Genomic DNA, 22,101 nt, shown 5'->3' on the forward strand with positions numbered 1-22,101 from the left:
TCCCGGAGAGCTCTCGGGAACGTTCAAGAAGGAGCCCGAAGAGCCTGGAAGGTGGGCGGGGCTAAGGACGGAGCCAGCCCCAGCCCGGGGGCATATAACCAGAGCTCTGGGAGGAGCTCGGGGTTCTTAAAGTGTTGGTGTTCGAAGATCCACGTCGGGGAGAAGAAGCCTCTAGCCACGCGGTCCGGGACCCAGCTTGTGGTCCGGACCGGGATAGCGATCCGTGTCTAGTTCTGCCGTACCATGGCTAGATGGGCATTCGAGACCCGAGCGTAGGTTTTGTTATGTTGGCCCTGTTGTGTTAAATAAACAGTGTTGCTCCCAAGTTAACGTCTGCGACTCAGTTGGACTCACTACAAATGTGTAGTGACATCGCGGTAGTCACTGTGTGATGCCGGCCCTAGAGAGGCACGGCGTGCGACGTATTGACATGGTGGACACCACTTGGATGTGGGTGCAGTACCAGCCCTAGAGGGGCTCGGTGAGCGCTGACTGACAGTGCTGGATGGCACCACGCTCTGCATGCAGTGCCGGCCCCTAAAGGATAGAGTGCGGAAGTGCCGGCTATGGAAATGGGGTTACTAAAGGCCATGGCACTCTGGTTGACCCCAGAGGACTCGTGACCGGTTAAGTATACACAGGGCCCCCAAGTGGGGGCTAGGGGTGGTCACGTGTCAGGGTCGAGATTCTGCTCGGATTCTAGAAGGTGGTCGTGGCTAAGGGCAGAACCAGCCACGCCACAGAGGATATAAGCCGGGTCCCCCAGAGGGACCGGCTGCTGTTGTTCATCCTGAAGAAATCTACGTTCTACGTCCTACAGTCTCCAACACGTGGACCTTAACTCAAGCTGTGGTCCGGTCCGTTGTAGCTAGTTACGGTGTAATTAGTGTAGTTAGCCTGGTGGTCCACCACCATAGGTTGTTATTTTGTTAAGGGGCAGTTTCCCCGTGTGTTGGTGTTAATAAATGTGTTTCCTCCAAAGAGTACGTCTGCGACTCAGTTGAACTCATTACAAATGTACAAATAATAAACCACTTTGTTGAGATATCACTTGTGGCCAGGTCGCTTCTGAAACACAAGTTAATACCTCAGTGGGCTTTGCCTGGTCGGATGGGGATGGTTTAGTTTTATTTGTATGTTTTTGGGTGATTCTTGTACTTTGCATTACTATGTTTTGCCCCTACTTGAAACCTGTCAAAAATAGCTTTATAGCCGTTTTTTTTAATGGGATTTGCACATAATCGAAATCAAAAATATACACGATTTTAAAAAAGGCTGAAGTGATGCTATTAGTCGTGCAGTGAGGCACTTAACAGGTGGCCCACGAGAAGGCTACCATCTGCCACCCAGTTTTTTGGAAGTCAGTGCCGACCATCCGATGACCACTGTGTATAATTCCCATTGAGTACATTCATGATCAAGATACGATATTGGTCTGCAATCCTGATACAATTGTGGAAACAAGAAACGAAATGACAGAAATGGTTAGAAGATTAAGAAGATTAAAAATGAAAATACTTGTTAAAGGCTTCCAGGACATATATGGGGAACCAAATGGAGGCATTTTATTTTTTCATCATAAAACCATGACAACACTTTCTATCATGTTTTACTATATTGCCACGTGTAATTTGCCATTCTTTATTGGTTTCCAAATGTTGTAAATCTCAACTCACATTGCGCGGCCTACACGAGCGACGGTTAAAGCGGAGGCAATCAGCACGGTGTTCCTACCACTAAGAAGACACACACAGACGGTATGACATAGCAGCTAATAGAGTTGTAGCCCCATGCACATCGGTCAGACTAGCAATGCATTTAATATAGATACACATGTGCTAGAACAATGTGATGCACTGTGCATTGAATACACCCGAAGATATATTACATTTACGATATAGCATGTAAAAATAACAATAGGTTTTACCCTAAGTGTTGTTAAGATGTTCAAACACCAACATAGATACCTTTTTTAATCTCATGTAATTAAGTTATCACAACCGGAGTGAATTATTCTGCATAGTTATTAGCTGATAAATCCACGGATGGGACGAGAGACAAACATAAGCGTGTTACAGGTTTAATATTTTAAGAGTTTAATAAGCCAAACACCCAACAATATCGAGGAAAACCAAAACAATCGAACAACATGCCAATAAATATTCGAACATTATAAGAATAATCAAAGGTACCACAAAAGTACTTTCCATAGAGGATTAATGTTTCACACAAGTTGTACAAGAAGGCGTTCACACAAAGGGAATTATATTACGTTCAGTGAATGGGGTTTCGAGTAACGTCGCCCTTGCAGCACCCAAAGACAGAGATCCCCAGTATAGCCTATACCAGATTGTTGGGGCAAGTGCTGTTAGCGACCACCTATGAAGGCCGGCATGGCACACAAGGGGGTGGGTGGCCAACACCACGTCTGGCCGCCTTTGTCTCCTCAGTGGCACCAGGTACTCATTTAAGGCTGAGTCGACCTAGGGGAGGCCCAGGACCGGTTCAGATAATCGTCAATGGTGTTGACCGTGAGCGGGAATCGAACTCTGGTCGCTGGGTTCTGAGCACAGCACACGAACCGCTCCACTACTGCTTCCCACTCACCACCCAAACACACACCGTATAATTTTTGTTATTTATAGTGGCACGGTTTTTTTCCCGCTCACCACCAACCATCACCATTACCAACTCATCTGTTTTGTACAGCTGGATATTTAACATCGACTGACAACACCAACAGAGATTAGACTTCGCGTGAGCGCATTGCCCTCGTTTCTCTCGGTTTTTCGCTAAACATTGATGAGGGCTGCACCTTTGCCTTTTTCATAATCTATTTATATCTGCTGGCAAGGAATCAAGGTCATTTAGTGCGTTAGAATTTGAGGATACTATTTTGTAGCTTTTAGGTTGACAATTCTTTTGGGATTTTCTTAAATTTCTATTGGCAAGAACACAGCAGTCTGTTGGCTGTATAATTATATTCGTAGGCTTTCATGATTAATATTATTCAAATTAAATTTATTTTAGATTAATTACTCGGGTAGGGATAACGTAGTTTTGTTTCAGCATAACCCTCCACCATCCGACAAAGCAATTCAAGTTGTCACATGGGCAAATATGACAATTCATTTAGATTTTTCAACAAACCGAAATATTGAAAAGCAAGCAAAATTTTGGCAAACGTAAAGAGCATATGCAGGATGATTTGAGGATCATTGTTTTCAAAATTTGATATCATACCGACATGATGATCTCCCCGAAATAAACGAATGATGCATCTATTGGCGACACGCTAGTTTCTGATGGAAACAATGCAAGTGTGACTTCATTACGAATTTAATCATGAATAATGAAGCACCGTTCATAATGAACTTTTTTGGGTTTAGATCGCGTTATTTATAAATGTGTCGTAACCCTCCACCACCCGACACGGCCAATCAGTAAAAAAGTGTCACGTTGACAAAAGACAAATAGTTCACTGCTTTAGCCCACCGGTGTGTTGAAGCCACAACATTTACAATTTGAGTACGACGTTTCGCTGGTAATTGCATCCAGCATCATGGGGCACCGTTATAACGTGGAATGCGCACCGTTATAACGCGGAAGGCGGACCATTTAAATGCAATTTCTGAGCGGTCAGCGCCAAACTATTTTCTTGAGCTGCGTGACTGAGTGGAACAATGATATCGTAGATGGAATGATATAGTTATGCGGTAGCATACCCTCAGTTATTTGTCCAGCCATCTTACTGTGTGGTTTTCAGAGTAGTACATTGTATCTCTCCAAAGCTTATCGTATTATTTGTGTGGATTTCTTTTCGCTTAACGCCTTTTTCAGTTAACATGGCACTTTCCAGGATTGTATGCGCACTTACCTGACTTCACAGGAACAGGCGTTGAGTCGTGCATTCCAGAATGGACGTGTGGATTACCATGTTTTCATCAGTGGTTTTTTTACGTTTTAATCGCACGAATCGCACGACAAGCTGTAAATGGCCTAAATGGGGTAATCGTGGAAATAACAGGGTTTTCGTGATAAACCGGTTATACCGGCGAGCTTCACCCCTGATTAGGTCGGTATTTTGAAGGCACACGGAACGAGTATATTCCCATTGCTCACAATGTATTTCCCTACATAGGCTCTTGAGTGTGCCCTGTTTGAAATATTGTCATTCGTCTTTTCCAAGTTTTATGATTTAAACTTCGGAATATGTGTTACCCTTTCTGGCAATAAAACAGGAGGAGTGAAGATGTTCAAACACCAAATAGATAGAATTTGCAAGGCATCACGTTTGCATTAACCACACGTACTTGTGGCAAAGCATGCAAACAAACATGATCTGATGATTATTAATGCATTGTCTTTATGGCATTTTCTCTATACCAGTGTTAGACCAGAGAACGCCAAAAGGTGAACAGTACAAAGACAACGCAAGAATCAGAACACGTATAGCTCGGGTTGGGCAGTTATTTTTTATATTTTTCCAAAAGGTGATATAGATTTAAAGATATTTTGTAAAAATGCAAAAGTGATGATTAGAATGCCAAATAATACCTCGCGCTCCTACTGAAATACCTATGCCCACATAGAGGCTGGTTCTGGGTCGCATTGTGCCGCACATCTACAGCTGTCAATAACGGGGTCCTTAACATAAAAATTAAAGAAAACTGCAGCGGGATTGATATGATATGTGATATTAAGGCGCTTTATAATTTAAGTAAGCTCCCTGTCAATGTAAATCCTTAGAACCACAAATTGCACGGCAAACTGACGGCATTCGTAACTTTAAGCGGCAAGCATTACTCTCACGAGTTGTTTCACTGAACTGTGTGGAATTTGCTCATTTTTAAACCCTTCTCAATTAACATCCACGCTTTCTGCCAAAAGTGAACAACTTTGAAACATGTCTTGCCGTACTACCTAGAATGCGCCTTCAGAAACCGAAATGGGTTGAGGTTGGATAGTGTAAATGTTGTGGACTTACTTCCCATCGCACCGATGCGATGAAGTAATTATATAATTAGCACCTTTTGTTCCCGTGACAACCCTAAAGAATTGGCTGTCAAGTGGTGGTGGGTTCACGACACAATATATATGCTTACGTGATTTAACCCAAAAACCTTTATTATGAATTGCGCTATACTATGCTTCCCATCATCATCAATCCATACTAATCAACGTGGTAAAGTATGGTAAGAACATCCCCATTGTACAAACGGTGTGTAGAGGCCATCCTTCAGATATGAATTTACCAAATGTTTTGTACTGGTACTTATGCAAATTATACCAATTGAGATAAGTGTTCCGCCAATCAACTGCTCGAGTTAAGTTATGGAACATTGAACGGTTATAACCGTTCACTATTGTACTAATATGTATACAGACATGGATATATGTACTAAAGAATCAACAGTTTGACATTATAAACGTAATTTAGATAGAAGAGTAAACCGCAGATATTTTTGAAGTGATGGAATTCCAGTAGTCTGTGGCATTAATAGAAAATGAGTGAAAACCACTTGAGTTCTCTTTTTCGTTGGTGCAATTCGCTTTAGTGCTGTGGAGTGTCTAAGATTTAGATGTCTCAGATGTTGGTTGTGGTGGTTGCGTCATAATCTCAGTAGTGCGTGCTGGTGTTTTCTAAGTAGAGGCTGTTGTGGTAGTTGTGGTTCTGTTGGCGTTGTTGTTTTAGAATAAATGCTTTTGGTCATGGCATTCTTCTTTCTGTAGATGGTTTGGTGGCGTTGATGGTTGTTGTAATGTTATTTTAGTTGGTTGTGGCGATGGTGTCTCAGTAGAGGATGTCGAAATTGATGCCATCGGTGTTGAGATTGACTTTCACTTCACAGAGGCTCAACGAGTCGACTCTGCCTGGGATGATTATGGTGACGAAGCGGCCCTTTAGGAAGGGGCATGGATAGTCGCGTAATCTTCCCAGAGGCACAAATATGTCTTCAGCGCACCTAGGAGAATTGTAACGATGCAGCAGATGGGCGCGGGACAGAAATGACTGTTAGAAACAGGGAAACCGATACAACGGATCTGTATGCTTTCACGTACTCCCATCTCCACCCCCGCCCAGCCCCCTTTGACCTCTCGACCGACTTGACCTCCCATCCCACATAGAACCCCACCCACCAACCCACCTACCAATTCCACCCACCACATCCTCTCCATTAATATTAATATCTAATCGTATTTACAACAGTGTAAACAACAACAAAAAACAGAACCTGGATACAAGTGATTGCCGCAGCCGGTATGGGGGAAAGAGAAATGGAGAGAGGAGAGACGACATACAGCTCAAGTAGAGGCGAAACAAAATTGAATTTCTGGTTTTGGCCGAAACCGAAACCAGACTGAAAGTAAAAATTGACTTTCGGCCAAAACCGAAAGTTAACCGAAAGTAAAATATTGACTTTCGGCCGAAACTGAAAGTATACCGAAAGTGGCCATTTGCCAACTTTTGGCGCCGAAACCGAAACCGAATTTCCCTCGGCCTCTAAGCTCAAGAGTGAAGGGCAGGAGCAGACAGTTAGGGTAAAATTATAAAACCAGGAAACGGTCCTAGGGGAAAACAAGATTGATAAACTCGGGAATCGCGTTTATGTTATTTTAGTTTTGGTTTAATTTGGCTACCTCTCCCCCGTCCCCTTCTGCTTTCTCTCCCTCCCCTGAAAATATTATGTTCCCAATCGTTGTCCCTAGGTTGGTAGGACAGTGAGCCCAAGCGTTTAGAGTGGGTGCGCTGTTACGCGATCATAACCTGTGTTTCCAAATCAGATGATTGCATTGTGTTCATGGGGTCTTGAATAATAAGATAAATACGTAGTCATAGTAGTAGTAGTGTAATGCGGGCGTGGACGACCTTCCGGAGGTGACGTCATGGGGGGAGGAGTTACGTCACGTGGGGGAGAGGGTTCAGGTCTATAAGGGGGGAAACCGGAAGCAGTAGGGGAGAGAGAGGAGACTGGGATAGTGTAAGGCCACGCAGGGCGGAGTGGGGAAGAGAGAGAGTGGCGAGATCGCCACACACACAGACCCCGAGGATCGGCACCGTCGGCCAACGGTGACCGACCCCGGGGCTGGAGGAGCAGCGAGGAGGCTGCAAAGAGAGCAGCGGGTCTGCAAGGGTGGAGTTGAGCAGCGGGGGTCTGCACGACGAGACAGCAGCGGGTCTGCAAGGAGGGAAGTGGGCTACGTGAGCGACAGCAGCCTGGGGGCTGCAGAGCAAAGAGTATATATGGGAGTGCTGTGAAGCGGGCTACGTGAGCGATAGCAGCCTGGGGCTGCAGAGCGAAGAGTAAGGGGGAGAGTCGTGAGGGAAAAGAGATCGAACCCAAATAAAGGACACAGGACAGAGAGAAGCGTCCGAGTCTTTTATTACACTGGTGTTGGAAGTGTAACGGCATGGCAAAACAACTGAGAAAAAAGAATATTCCGTCTCCGGCATCGGCTTCTTCTTCCGACGACGAAGACCTTCCTCCTACGGTGGACCTGACTCCGACAGACGAGAAGATCCGTGCTGGGACGAGTGCTGGTCCGGGGGTCCAAGAGGTCGTCGCTTCGGCGGGACCCGTCTTCACTAAAGAACGTGGATTTAAGATGGAGTCAGATGGCGGAGCAACTTGAAACTCTCAAGAACGTACTTGCACAGTTGTGTGAGCTCGTCACGCCGGGAATGGCGTCTAGAGGAGATGTTGGTGGTCCGCAGGAGCCCGGGTTGTCTTCGCTGTCGCCGCCATCAGCCACGCGGCGTGAGGACGCCATCTTGGGCGTGGCGCACGAGGAAAGGCGGGAAGCCGCCATTTTGGGCCCTTCTCGGCGTAAGGCCGCCATATTGTCGACACCACGTTGGGACGCCATGTTGAATCTGCCACCCGATGAGTCAGCGGCTGGAGGGAGCGCGCCAAGAGGTCGCAGTCGTCACTTGCCGACTGTAAAAGAATTCTCTATCGGGGGAGATTGGAGCGCGTTCGCCTGCAGATTTTTGGCAGCGGTACGCACGGCGAGGTGGACTGACGCCGAGGCATTAGAAGTTCTTTCGACTCTTCTCGATGATGAGTCTGTTAGATTCTTTCGCTCGATAAAAGCCGCAAAGAAGAAAACGTTGCGAGGAGTATTCACCGAAATGGCTGACGCTTACGAGCCACCGGACGATGCTCATCGCCGGTTTGTGCAACGACAGCGCGCACCCGAGGAGTCTCCGGTGGCGTATAGGGGCGTGGTGCTGGAACTGGCTATGGCTGCATACCCGGAGACGGAGCCTGACCTGCTGGAACCTCTCATCCTGGGAAAGATGCTGGAGCTGTCCCGGGATCTCGGCATTCCTATGCCGGTGTGTGGGCATGAGAAGCTCACCTCCCGGGCTGCGGCCAGATGTCTAGATGCCCAGTTCAACCTGCGCCGGTGGAAGCAGGTTACGGCGTAGACGGGGGGGCCTATCGTCGAAGGGGGAGCCTTGGGTTGGGACCCCAAAAAGGCAGTTTTTGTGCCAGACGACAGGGGCCCGCAGGAGCTGTCGGCTGCCGCAACTCCGTGGACGGCCCGAGGGGGGCCGGGGCCACGGGCTGCGCCGCCGACACGGCCGCGTCGGGACGGGGCGTCTGCAGCACGCCGTAACGACATCGACTGTTTCCGCTGCGGCCGTAAAGGCCATTACGCTCGGGACTGCTGGGCCCGCGTTCCGGGTCCGCCCCAGCAGGAGGCCTCGACTGCGGCCGCTCCAGGAAAGGATTCGCCAGCACAGGCAAGTCGGTGCGCACCAGACACCCGGCAAGGCTTGACACCTCATTCATCACCGTTGTCATGCGATCCGGGTGTTGTTAATAACGGGAGGCCATCGACCGCGCCTTGTCGCTCGGTAACGCAGTGGCGTAAGCTGGCTCGGCGGGTTGTCGCGGCCGCTACCGGTTCGTCCACCGTACCTGGGTCGATACAAGGGGTGGATGTGCGGATTTTGGTAGATTCTGGAGCGTCCGCGACCATTATTTCTGATGTAATATTTCATCTCTTGAACATCCCACCAGAGGCCGTGAGTCCAGCTTACGCTTCCTGCGTCGCCGCGAACGGGGGTAGCATGGGCATTGTGGGCCAGGTGAACGCTAACATCGCTATTGGGGGAGTGTCTGCCTCGGGAATTGTGTTAATTTCGAGGTCTCTTGCGGTTCCTTGTTTGTTAGGGACCGAATTTCTGGCCAGAATGCCCATTCTGATTCGAATTAATGAGAACTGCATTGAACTACCGGAAGGCCGAAAAATTGCGTTTTTGCCGTCGGCCTGGGGGCGACCTGATCCTGTCGCCCAGGTGCAGGCGTTGTCCGAGGTGTCTGTTGATATTCCACCTGGCTCACAGATACTCATTCCCTTGCGTTATCGGAAGCCTGTACCTGGTCGTCAAGGAGCGATTGGTGTTTTGTTGTCGCCGTCCGCCGCTATTACGGGTGGATCGGCGCTGGTTGGGGCACAAACTATTGTCCGGCCAGACCAACAGCCGTTTTTGCAAGTGCTTAATGCGAGTACCGAAAGCGTGTGTGTGCCGGCGAGTACTGTTGTGGCACATGCCACTACTGCGTTTACAGCTCATGATAATCTGTCCAGCCGGGGAGTTGTTGGAGGTGTTTCGGGGGCCGGAGCTGCAGATGACCGCTGGATCGCTGAATTGTGTGCGGAAAATTCGGCTCTTTCCGGGGAACAACGTTGTGCGATTCGTAAATTATTATTCAGCTATTCTGATGTGTTTAGCTCTGACGATTTGGACTTGGGACGCACCTCGTTGCTTTACCATCATATTGACACAGGGGACGCTGCCCCTATTCGGTTAAACTCGCACTGGATGAGTCTGGCGGAACGCGAGCATGTTCGAGGGGCAGTGGATGACATGTTGGCTGCGGACATAATATCTCCGTCTAACAGCCCATGGGGCGCGCCTGTTGTTTTGGTCAAAAAGAAAGATGGCAAATTGCGATTTTGTGTAGATTTTCGTAAATTAAATAAAGTGTCGGTAGCAGATGCATATCCCCTGCCGCGTATGGACGACTCTCTCGATGCCTTGTCGGGGGCGAAGTTTTTCTCGACGCTAGATCTCTCTTCGGGCTTCTGGCAGCTTCCCCTTGATGAGTCCTCGCGAGAAAAAACAGCTTTCCGTACGCCGCAGGGGTTATTCCAATTTAACTGCCTTCCGATGGGGCTGAATGCGGCCCCTGCCACTTTTCAGAGGTTAATGGAGTTGGTATTAACGGGGTTGCAGTGGGAGACGTGTCTTATATATCTAGACGATGTTATCGTCTTCAGCCGCACATTTGACGAGCATTTATCGCGGTTGGAGGCTGTGTTCACCAGGATGCGTTCTGCTAATTTGAAATTTAAGCCTAAGAAATGTCACCTACTGCAACACTCCGTGCGTTACCTGGGGCACATCGTCAGTGCGGATGGGGTGGCCACGGATCCAGACAAGACTGCGTGCGTCCGTGACTGGCCAACCCCTGCCACGGTGGGGGATGTGCGTCGGTTTTTGGGGTTCGCCTCATACTATCGGAGGTTTGTTCCAAACTTTGCCACGATCGCGAGGCCTTTGCATCTCCTTACGGGAAAAGGACATAAATTTGCTTGGGGACCGCCAGAGGAAGCGGCGTTTCGAAGCCTACGCGATCTATTGGCTACGGCGCCAACGTTAGATTATCCGGATTTTGAACATCCCTTTATTCTGGATACGGACGCGAGTGACACGGGAATTGGGGCGGTGTTGTCTCAGTCCAAGGGTGGTGTGGAACGCGTGGTGGCGTATGGTAGCCGGGTTTTGTCTCCCGCTGAGACCCGCTATTGCGTCACACGCAGGGAACTTTTGGCTATTGTTTTTTTTCTCCGCCAATTTCGACCGTACTTGTACGGTCGTTCGTTTATTGTTCGCACGGATCATGCGGCCTTGCAGTATGCGCTTAAAATGGACCAACCATCTGGCCAGCTGGCGCGGTGGTTGGACACGCTGCAGGAATTTTCCTTCCAAATTCACCATCGGAAGGGAGTGCGTCACGCTAATGCGGACGCACTTTCCAGGCTGCTGCAGCGATCCCCTTGCGCGTGTGCGTCGGGGACGCATAGGTGTGGGCCGATTCAGCAACCCCCTCAGCCTGTCGCGTTGGCAGTCGAGGTGCCTGAAGCTCCACTTGAGCCGGGGCCGGCTGATGGGGGACCGGCTGATGGCATTTTACATCTTCCGAGGTCCGTGTGGATCCGCGAACAAATGTTGGATGATTCTTTGGTGACATTACGTAAGCGGCCAGTGAAGGGAGAGGGGGGTGTGCCGGAAACTGCTCTCCGTGATGGTTTGCTAATGTGGAGAGAAGGGATACAGGAACGCTGGCGTCTTGTTGTACCGGCATCATTGCGGTACGAATTGATTAGAACTCTGCATTGTGACACGCTTTTACATCTGGGAGTGCAGAAGACCCTATTGACGCTACAGCGAGATTACTATTGGCACGGCATGACGACGGATGTCGTCGGACACGTTCGTGCGTGTCCCGATTGTGCCCGCCGTAAGCCACCTAAACATCCATATGTACCGCCTATACAATCTATTCAAGTGTCTCGAGTTAATGAGTTGGTGGCGTTAGATATTTTGGGACCCTTTCCGCCATCCGCTAGGGGAAATAAATATTTGCTGGTAGGGGTGGAGTACCTCTCCCGCTGGCCGATGGCCTGGCCCTTGCCTGACCAGTCAGCGGCGTCTATCACAGACGCCTTTCTTTTTGGGTATGTTATGGACAAGGGGGCGCCGGAGAGACTCCTTACGGACCAAGGCCGGAATTTTTCGTCTAAATTGTTGGGGGAGGTGTGTGCGGCTCTTGGAACAAAGAAAATTCGGACATCTCCCTACCACCCGCAAACGGATGGTATGGTGGAACGGCTAAATAGGACTCTGTCCGCCATGTTGTGCCATACGGTTAGTGAAAAACAATCGGATTGGGATTTGCATATCCCTGGGGTGCTTTCTGCGTACCGAATGACGCCGCACGCGGCTACAGGATATTCGCCGTTTTTTCTTATGTACGGTCGTGAAAACGTACCGCCGATTAATGAACAGTTGGGAACCGGAATGAGGGGACCTGCCAAGCCTCTTCCTGACTATATTCAGGACACCGTTCGCCGAGTCACTGTGGCGCGGGAAGGGGCCCGCGTGGCTACGGCCAAAGCCCAGGCTCGGAATGAGAGGTGTGCGCGACGTTCAAAAGGGGAATGCCCCTGGAAACCGGGGGACCTGGCCTGGCTTCATTGTCCACAGGTGCGGCCAGGTACCTCTCCTAAGTTACACAAACCATGGCAGGGCCCGGTTCGCCTCATTGAGGTTCCCAACCCACAGTCGGCGCGTGTTCGGTTTGGATCTCGGCGTTGGTTCGTCCACACATCTCGGTTGAAACCATACGTGGCCCCTCGACCTGATGCGTCATCTCCTGAGATTGCCTTGCCGGGGTCTGTTGCTGCCGACGCGCCTTTGCCTGTGCCTGCTGACCTTGCAAGAGCGCCTGTTGTGCCTTTTACAGACGAGCCGGCCGTAACGTGGCAGGGGAAAGACGACTCAGCTCGGGGTGCGCCTAACACGGCTGCGGAACCTTTGAGGCCCGCAGCCCTTCCAACCCCGCCGCGGACGCGATTGCGGGACGCCCCTGATGCTGCGCCGGCAAGATTGGGGGACCGGGACGTTGCCAGGCTTCCAATAACGACAGACGAACTTCAACCTGTCGATCTTAAGACCCTGCCACGTTCTCGTTCGGCGGGAGGGCCGCCGACCGTCCGGGACGGTCCGGCGACCCGCACCCGCTCAAAATCCCTCACATTTCGTTAATTATTGTGTTGTGTTCTTGTTCTTCGATATAATATTGTGTGTTCTGTGTCTTTTTTTTGTATACGGTCGTGTTCGCTCGCATTGTTGTTGGAGTTGTGTTCAGCCGAGGTCGGCTGGATTTTCTCTACGGGGGAGGGTGGTGTAATGCGGGCGTGGACGACCTTCCGGAGGTGACGTCATGGGGGGAGGAGTTACGTCACGTGGGGGAGAGGGTTCAGGTCTATAAGGGGGGAAACCGGAAGCAGTAGGGGAGAGAGAGGAGACTGGGATAGTGTAAGGCCACGCAGGGCGGAGTGGGGAAGAGAGAGAGTGGCGAGATCGCCACACACACAGACCCCGAGGATCGGCACCGTCGGCCAACGGTGACCGACCCCGGGGCTGGAGGAGCAGCGAGGAGGCTGCAAAGAGAGCAGCGGGTCTGCAAGGGTGGAGTTGAGCAGCGGGGGTCTGCACGACGAGACAGCAGCGGGTCTGCAAGGAGGGAAGTGGGCTACGTGAGCGACAGCAGCCTGGGGGCTGCAGAGCAAAGAGTATATAGGGGAGTGCTGTGAAGCGGGCTACGTGAGCGATAGCAGCCTGGGGCTGCAGAGCGAAGAGTAAGGGGGAGAGCCGAACCCAAATAAAGGACACAGGACATAGAGAAGCGTCCGAGTCTTTTATTACAGTAGTAAAAAAAAGAAAAACGGGTCAACAAATGGGAGACCACTGCTTCCTATGAACATCACAGACTCTGGTCGAGTGTGGACGCCTCGACAAGTGTGTAACAGTGGGTGGGTCACACAGGGTAAGGGGTATTGTGGCGTAGTGCGTGAGGCATATCCATTAAGCTGGAGAGAGAAGCTCCTGTTTTGGGGCGTGGTCCTTTGTGTGGAGCCAGGAGTCACCACAGCGTGGTCAGACCGGCGTGGGGACAGGTTTTGAGTGTAACACGCCAACCAGGGGGAGGGAATCTCAGACCATTTATAGTCGGACCTCTCACGTGATTGGCCCAGGGGCTAAACAATGGGCTGAGCAGCACTATAAAAGGCGCACCCGAATCGGCAGGGGGAGCTCAACGCAGAAACTGCAGCAGTGGTGGTGAAGGCAGCATTTCACCATCACCACCACCACCGGCCCAGTAGTGGCTGGGTGAGCTCCCACCTTCAAGCAGCAACGCGAATGAGGACCAGGGTATTTTCACTGTAAGTAGCAGTTGAGGGCTGTCTACCACTCCACGGAATATATATTTTATAGGGAAACGTTCGGTTACATTATTATTATTATTGTTATCTGTTTCCAGCGGCCGACCTGGGGATTGAACAAGGGCGGGTGGGACTTCGGGGACGCAGCAAGGGCATGACAGGAGCGGCAGGAGCAGGGAATCAAGTTGGCTGCAGCCTGGCATTGGCCAAGCGTGGAGAATGTTGCCATCTAGTTACCTGGGTGGCTGCGTGGCTGGCTGTGGACATCTCCGACTGCTCGAAGAGGGGATAAGCTCGAGGCCAGAGCTGCTCTCTAAGAGGGGTTAGCAGGTGAGGGGTGGAAACCCCTGAGGAGGAACACGGGGCACTCAGTGACGCAGAGTTGCGTGTGGGAGAGAAGAGTTGTATGAACCCCCCCCCCTCCCCAAAGCTTCTGTGTCTCGAAGGCGTTAGGAACACTAGGTGTGACTGGATGTGTGTGGTGGTTTCTTATTCTTATTGGTTTGATTTTTTATGGTAGCCTGCTGCCAGGCTATAACTCATCTGCTTGGGGTGGTTGGCGTCGGCTCGTGTAAAAGTAAAAGCTCACATCCCTAACAGCCGGGTCTCTGAGTGGTCCAGCAGCTCGACGCAATACACCCCAACCGTCAGCCCTCCGTGGATAGGCAACGTGACAGGCATAACCACTTCAATTATACGGGAGCTGGATTCGGAGGGGTGAAAAGAAGAAAAATGCTCGCGTTTATGTTTTTCTTTGTCAGGTATATTTTGGTCATATCCCTCGTAATCCCTCCCCCCTCAACAAAAAACAGTTACAATTTCCCCCTTCGGTAGGGGACCCCCTTCTATAGTTTGGGTCAGTGATCCCGTTACACCTGCTTTTCATAACCGGTTTGTAATTATTTTGACGGTGTGTACGCGTGTCACAACGTGACGTATTGGGGCCTTGGTAAAAATAAATAAATAAAAAGTAAAAAGTGGGCAAGTCACACGCGTGCGCCAAGAGTCCCCCTTGGGACACATCCAAAACTCACAGTGCGTTTTCCTTGCCCCCGTTGGCCTCCGAGTTGCCCACACGGATCTCGGCTCCGAAGAGGCGGAGCCCCTGAGTGTCATTGCGGTTGACGATGCCCACGCTCGAGACTATGTACGAGCGGTCGAGTTGCAGCTGCAGCCAGGGCTCCCACTCCTTGGCCGTCTGGCTGCACGACCCCAGGCAGAAGTTGACGTTACTCGATGAGTCGAGGACCAGCGAGGCCACCGAACGGGTGTTGGCGTTGCTCGACTGCTGTGCGCTTCCATAGATCACGGGGCCTGTGTGTGTGTGTAGAGGGGAGGGCTGATAATGAGTGTTGCTGCTGTGCGAGAAGAGTGAAGCAACCATGATGGAGGTTTATTTGGGTTGAATCGCGTAAATATATGTTTAGTTAAATACGGCACCACCCGACATACAGCCAATTAGTAAGGTTTATCACGTAAATAAAAGTATCAATTAGTTATTAGTTCAGCACACCAGTTGTGTGTTGGAGAGTAAACCAACAACATTCACAATTCGAGTACCGTGACAGTTCGCCGGCAATTACAACAGCCTCATCAGGCGACAGACAGAGTTGGGGAGAAATCCTCCTCATGTTTCGGTCTTAAATAGAGGGGGAAATTTGTTGTCATCACTTGAGCCAATCAGGTGCCAAGACCAGAGGAGGGGGGATTAATCTCATATATAAAAGTCTCCGCGCGCTCGGGCTTGCGGGGGATTTGGCTCTCGGACAGTAGGCTTCACGTAGAAATAAATTCGACAGGCAGCACGCCCTAAGCCACTGAGTGGCGAATGGCGGTTGTTGTTTAGTCTATGTATGTATGTGTGAGTCCATTTGTGCGTGTAACTCTGTGTGCTTGTCAGTTGATTTGCATGTGTAACTACATGTGTGTCTGCCTTTATCGCCCGGGCAACGCCGGGTACTACCGCTAGTCTAGCCATAAAAATACAATGGACTGTGGTCGTCCAGAATTAATGCCTTTATTCGAAGCCTCAACATCACACACCTCCTGGCATTACCCCCCCCCCCCCCCCACCTGTCAGAAGCGGAGGGAACCATCAACAGCCTGCATCTCCTTCATAAAAAAGAAATTAAAGACAAGTGACGTAGGACGATTGTGGCCGTGCAATCCAAACTATGGGCATGTATCGTAAACCCCACTGTGGTATGCGCTCCTAAACAGAGGAGGAACAGCAACACTACAAACTCTCTCTTGAAACTCTCGTGGATAACAAATGTCGACATTGGCACATCGCTCGTGAGCGCAATAAATACAGTAGACTCAAAATGATCCGCGCTCATGATGGTGAGGACAGCTATGGTTAATTCAACCGCTGATGATCCAAAAATATCAATTTTACGCGAATATCTATGCAAAAGCCACTAATATAGGTTCAAATTATAGGATGAAGCTGACGATTTCGATTGTTACTGTTTCGATTTAGAACGAATACTGATGACGGACCAGCCGATCGATGTGCGTGCTTCGTGATAACACCTTCCTGCAGAAAATTCCGTCCATTAAGTGAAAAGCAGAGGCAAACCAATCAAACTCCACCCACTGTTGTAAAATATGCAACTACTGTACTGTAGAGGCGATCACGTGGTTTGGACTAACCGGATCACATATTTGTCCAGTTTAAGCACGTGACTTGTAATATACATTTCCAAGAATAACAATGTATAACTATTTTTCGATAATTAATTTGGAGCTTAAGGGAAAATCCAGGAGTTAATGTATTTCAAAATCTTAGGTGCGCGGTTAATTTGAAAATCGTATAAACCGCATGCGGATACTCGAGACTCTACTGTATAATTAAATCAGGCAGGTCCGTAAATTGTGTAAATAAACTATAAGGCAGTCCTGTGAAAAGTAAAATAAAATGCGAGAGTGAAGTGGCCCAGAGGTCGGTGCACTGGGCTCGAATGTAAGCAGCTGCCTGTAGTAAAAGGGGTTTCATGTTCGGCTTCAGCTCGTCACCAATTTCTGCATTCACAAATGTCCTTGTTACTCTCCCATATACATCACGATTTGATGCTAAGCTTCTCATTCTTTATAATAACTTGACTTGCAATTAAATTTGACATACTTCCTTGTTTGTTTCCATATTAGTACAATAACCACTTGTTTAATATTTATGGAACTTAAATGAAAATTTGCTATGATCCGTCTATAAATAATCTTCTCGAGCTGATTTTTACTCCAGGGAATGTATTAACTGTGGGATGAGAATCTATCAATTGAGCAAGAAGTCTGGGCTTTCTTCACTTGGTAACCTCTCTGTTAGCTGTGTCTCCGTGTGGGAGGAATATGGATATTTACCGTTGTTTGGCTGGAGCGGAATTGTTGACACCTGGACCTCGCACAGCTGCAGGTTGAGGAAGTTGTCCTCCTTGGACACTATGTGTATGAAACGCGCGGCCTGCCCACTGCAGTTGAAAGTAGCCGTGGTGTTCGCCTTGGCAATACTCAGAGTCTGACAGCTGACAAACACACGAACATAAAATAAAAGACAATCAGTTTCTGTATAATTTATTGCATTGTTCTTATCAGTAGCAAGTGAATGTACAGCCCTTTTTATGAACCCTTTGCTGGATAGAGGTCTCACCACTCCCTAAGGGGGTGCCACGGTGGCGAGATGTAAATTTCCTTGCCTGGTATGCAGGAGGTCGTGGATTTGATCCCGACCCTGACGGCTGTATATTTGGAGTTTGCGTGTTCTAGCTCCCCGTGGGTGCATAGATTTTACTCAGAATTCTCCGGTTTTTCCTCCATTATTTGAAAACAAGTGTTTAGAGTATTTGGCTGCTATACTTTTGCACGTGATAAGCCACTTCGTTGAGCGATCATTTGTGGCCAGAAACCATATAGCTCAGTGGGCCTTACTTGGTAGAATAGTAATAGAAAAAATATATATATAGTGTTCATTGAGGGTCGTTTGACCATATTTCACTACGCTGCTCATTGCGAGGTGGTAATGGGACGGAGATGAAGGGACCAACACCAGTTAAGATATTACTCTCCACTTAGTGTTAGCCTTGACTAATGATTAAATTTAGGTCGACAGGTTTATTGTGCAGTGTGTAACCACTGCTCTTAACAAATCATCCAGTAGTCGATAAACAATGGCTGATGACGACGATGATGATGACAACGACGACGAGACCACTCACAAAATGTTGTCGGCCGCACTGCTGTCATTCGAATTCCCAAAGAGCAGTTGGCACCGGTTGATTAATTTATAAAGGAAGATGTCACGGAAGGTGATCGTGACTGCATACACGGGCATCCGAACTTTGAGATCCAGGCTCCACCAGGGATGCGCCTCGTAGATAGTGCTCGTGCAAATCCCAATGGAAGACGACATGTTCCCGTCAATGGCCAAGGATGCGTTCGCAGACCGGTAAAGGTATGTGCTCGACTGCGTGGCCACTCCATACTGAGCAACATTTTCACCTGGAAAAGATGACACGAGGGACAGGAAAGAAGTGAGGTATACGTGCCTGCCTGCGACGAAGGCCTGTTACAAACATTGTATGGGTTATTCCATTTTCAATGTTTCAATATCACTGGCGGCCCTGCCTGTCCAGTTCCTGCATCACAGGTTAGGGTAAGGGCTCTCCTGAAAATCGGCAAAGGTTTCATAAACATCCAGCAAAACAAATGTATAAATAATGAGCAGGAGCAAGTCGTAGCCTCCAGTCCCCCAGTAAGAGAATATATATTCTGGAAAGAACCACGAGGTAATGCTATCTTAGAAGAGGAGACGCCATCGTAGGAGGTGAGAGGCCATGTGCTGTGGGAGGCAGCTGGTGTGTGAGAACAACCTGGAAAGTTGTCAGAAGAACCCAGGAGACCTGCTGCCTGGAGAAACTGACAACTTTGGAGATGTCGGTAAACCTTTTGAGTTTGCCGCTCCTGCTAACTTTGACTGGTGTAGACCGATGCCTTGTGCCTCGTCGTCAGCCTCGCACTTGCCTATAACTGCCTGGGGGCCTCTTCGGAGATTGGCAAGCTACTCTATGTAACCCGTTCCCACCCTTTTTCTCGCTCTTTTTGGCAGTGATCTTTATCAAGTGTAAAGGGGTGGTTCCCATCAAATACATTATATTCTTGGTAGTTCCAAGTTCAACGATGCTGCTTCAAGTCCGACACAACCTGTGTTGGAGAGAGACTGGGGCCTCGCCCAGGCAGAGATCCAAATGTAACTAATGAGTCTAAGTTCAACATCACACCCGGTGCAGGAGAGAGTGCGCCGTGCACTTTGCTCAAGCAGAGTTTGCAGTGGCGATCGATGTGCGACCCATTTTAAGGTACCAAGATCAGTGGTTTCGAGAAGACAGTCGTACTATCGGCATCTGGGAGTGAACCATATTAGCGTTCAGTATCTGTGATTTTTAATTGTCATATTTTGTGTCGCGTGTTTCGGTTCATTGTTTTTTGTTGCGTTATTAAATTTTCGTGGTTGCTAAGTGAGGAGTCGGCTTGGGGTTTTCATGAGTGGGGTGGTTCATCTTATGGGCCTGGTGAGCAGACGGGCCCCTCATTTGAGGGAAGAGTTATAGGGCTCGGATGGACCAGCCCTCACGCCTACCTCTCATCTAACACTACTCTCCTCCACGCATACTGCTACCTCCTCTCTCATTTTACCCCTCCCCCCAACATGTGCTCTCCTACCTCTAATCTCACTTTACGCACCCTCTCTACACAGCAGTATCAATAGGTTCACCACAGTTAGTGTAACATTAGCATGGTGCGTGTGGTGGGGTAAATTGTAGTTGTTCCCATCTCCAAGACGTTTGGGCCAGTGTGGAAGAGTAGATCAAATAACATTTGAAAAGGGCTCTCTTGAGCTTCATCTAAGGGGAGGCCATTTCACCAACCGTGGCATGAGCAGGGCTGCTCCTTTACCTTCACATCTAATTGACACCATTAGCGTGTGAAGTTCATTTTGACACCATTAGCGAGCGAAGTGGAGTTCTGTTTGACAACGTTAGCGAGTGAAGTTATTTGAGTCTCAGCCCTCTTCCTGCACCGGGATATGCGGCCAATGTATTTTAAGGGGTGTTTTGTTTATCAATAAAATAAGGTCTAATTATCACGTGCTGTACAGTATTTGCTCGCTCTTGCAGAGAGTGTGAGGGCGACTTAGACGCCAGGAGGAACTACAGACAAGTGGGAAGATAGTCACCCATAGAGTCGGTGCCAACAATAGCCCGATATCTGCGGTGTTCTATACATGAAATGGTTATCTGCTAATAAATGAGTATTTACATGTGGAAAGAAACAAGATCATCAGAGCAACTCCAAGTTTGCGAATGGGCAACACTCTATCACATATAGACATAACCTGTGGAGTCTACATATTCGCTGTACTGCTTTCTGGCGAGCCAGGGTATGGCTAATCCTCGACGTCCACGGGAAAGGAGTTTTGCAACTTTGTGCGATCCATCAACCAATTGCTGCCTCCTATACAATGCTGGACGAGAGACCACATGTGGTATAGCTGCCGCCACCACCACCACCCAGCTCAGGTGGAAGCCGTAGCCCAATGGTTCTTGCGCAGCTATGACTTTAATTATCCTCGTTGGATTCTCAGCCAGGGATAATATCAGCAATGACTTATATCTGAACTCGCCCAAGATCACCCATCTCTGGTAAAGTACAACACTGGCACTGCGTGGGATGACCTTCATCAAACAATGGGCTGACTAGGGGATGGAACTGATATTTCAATGATGTGGAAGGAAACAAATACCTGGAGAGACTCCCCCACCCCCCGGGGATTAGAGGGGATGACACTTGAAGGTCCACTCTGATCGTGCCACATTCCACTTGCGGTACTGCCATCTCCTGTACCTATCGCAACCCAGTAGATTCTCAAGTTCCACCATACATATCCGTAATGCACGGACTCTCACTCCGTTCCAAAGCACTGGATCACACACTTGCGTACCACGGATACAGAGCCACTACCTCCGTGCTACGTGAATCACACAACAAGGATTGTTTTGGCCTAGTCTGCCAGTCAACCTTCACTCGGTGGGAGATCGCTCACTCTCGTCTGCAGCCCTTAGGTCTGGAATTCATCTCCACCAACCTTCCGTGCTGTCTATTGGGGCCACTCGTGTCCAACAGGCCCACCTGGTTATTACTGCGGTGTGCAATAAGTGAAACATACTACGCTTCACAGTGGACGTTAAAGATCCCGCGACGTCATTCGCATTGAGTAGGCTATTGTGCCAGCGTCGTGGCCTAAATTTGCAATGTTTGAAAAAATTACTCTGAAAAATTGTTCAATTGCGATCACACACAGCAACATTGCCCCAGACTGTGAATACTTGGCAGGTCCTACCTGAGAGAATCTAAGAGACTCAGTGAGGCTGCTCCTGGGTAAATAAGTGGAATTATATGCAGACACGCATTCCCTGTCTCGGTTCAAATCCAGGCTCAAGTCTATTCTCTCTTCCAGTGCCTATGAATATAAACGAAGCATGCGCCATTTTGTATTGCGCCTTGGGATTTGGTCACATTGATATGGCAATTACCCCGGTTTACATCGGGGATGCGTTCCTGAAAGGTGCGACGACGAATACCGAAACTACGTAAATCAATGCGATTTACCAGGTAATAGGTGGTGAAGACGAAGGCTGAGAGGCGAAGGCTACGAGAAATGAAGGGCGCAGTCAGCGACGTAAGTGTGGGGTTGAAGCAACGCTACTTGGGTAGTGGTGTTCATCAAGTGACAACGTATTTTGGAAAACGACTTTAAAAAGGGGGAGACGTACATCGGGGTATTACTGTATGTAGATCCACATCGTGTTGTGCTCTATACTCACGTATCACATTGTATGCTTGCACGTACAACGCTGTGAAGGCAACCAGGGAGTTGATCAGAACTATCGCCCGCATATCCCTGTGGAATACATGGATCATTTGAAGTTAATCAGAACCGCCATCAGCAGCCATAATATATCCACTGTTGGATGATGGCTTCTCCAAGTCGTTCGCCGTTTCTCACAGGTCTTGCAATGC

General features: G+C 49.0%; 1 protein-coding gene across 1 annotated transcript; it reads right to left on the reverse strand.

Moving 5' to 3' along the window:
- Window positions 1–4,982: 4,982 nt before the first annotated feature.
- On the reverse strand, window positions 4,983–21,978 carry LOC133339424 (uncharacterized). Its single transcript, XM_061547570.1, has 5 exons — window positions 21,906–21,978; window positions 18,240–18,522; window positions 17,389–17,549; window positions 15,063–15,342; window positions 4,983–5,966 (listed from the first exon to the last, which is right to left on the reverse strand). The coding sequence occupies exons 1-5, from the start codon at window positions 21,976–21,978 to the stop codon at window positions 5,795–5,797; spliced, it is 969 nt and encodes a 322-aa protein (XP_061403554.1). The 3' UTR covers window positions 4,983–5,794.
- Between the last annotated feature and the right edge of the window lie 123 nt (window positions 21,979–22,101).

The sequence above is a fragment of the Lethenteron reissneri genome, unplaced genomic scaffold, assembly GCF_015708825.2.
Source record: "Lethenteron reissneri isolate LAM-NWPU_2019-01 unplaced genomic scaffold, ASM1570882v1 scaffold_1864, whole genome shotgun sequence".
Lineage (NCBI taxonomy): Eukaryota > Metazoa > Chordata > Hyperoartia > Petromyzontiformes > Petromyzontidae > Lethenteron > Lethenteron reissneri.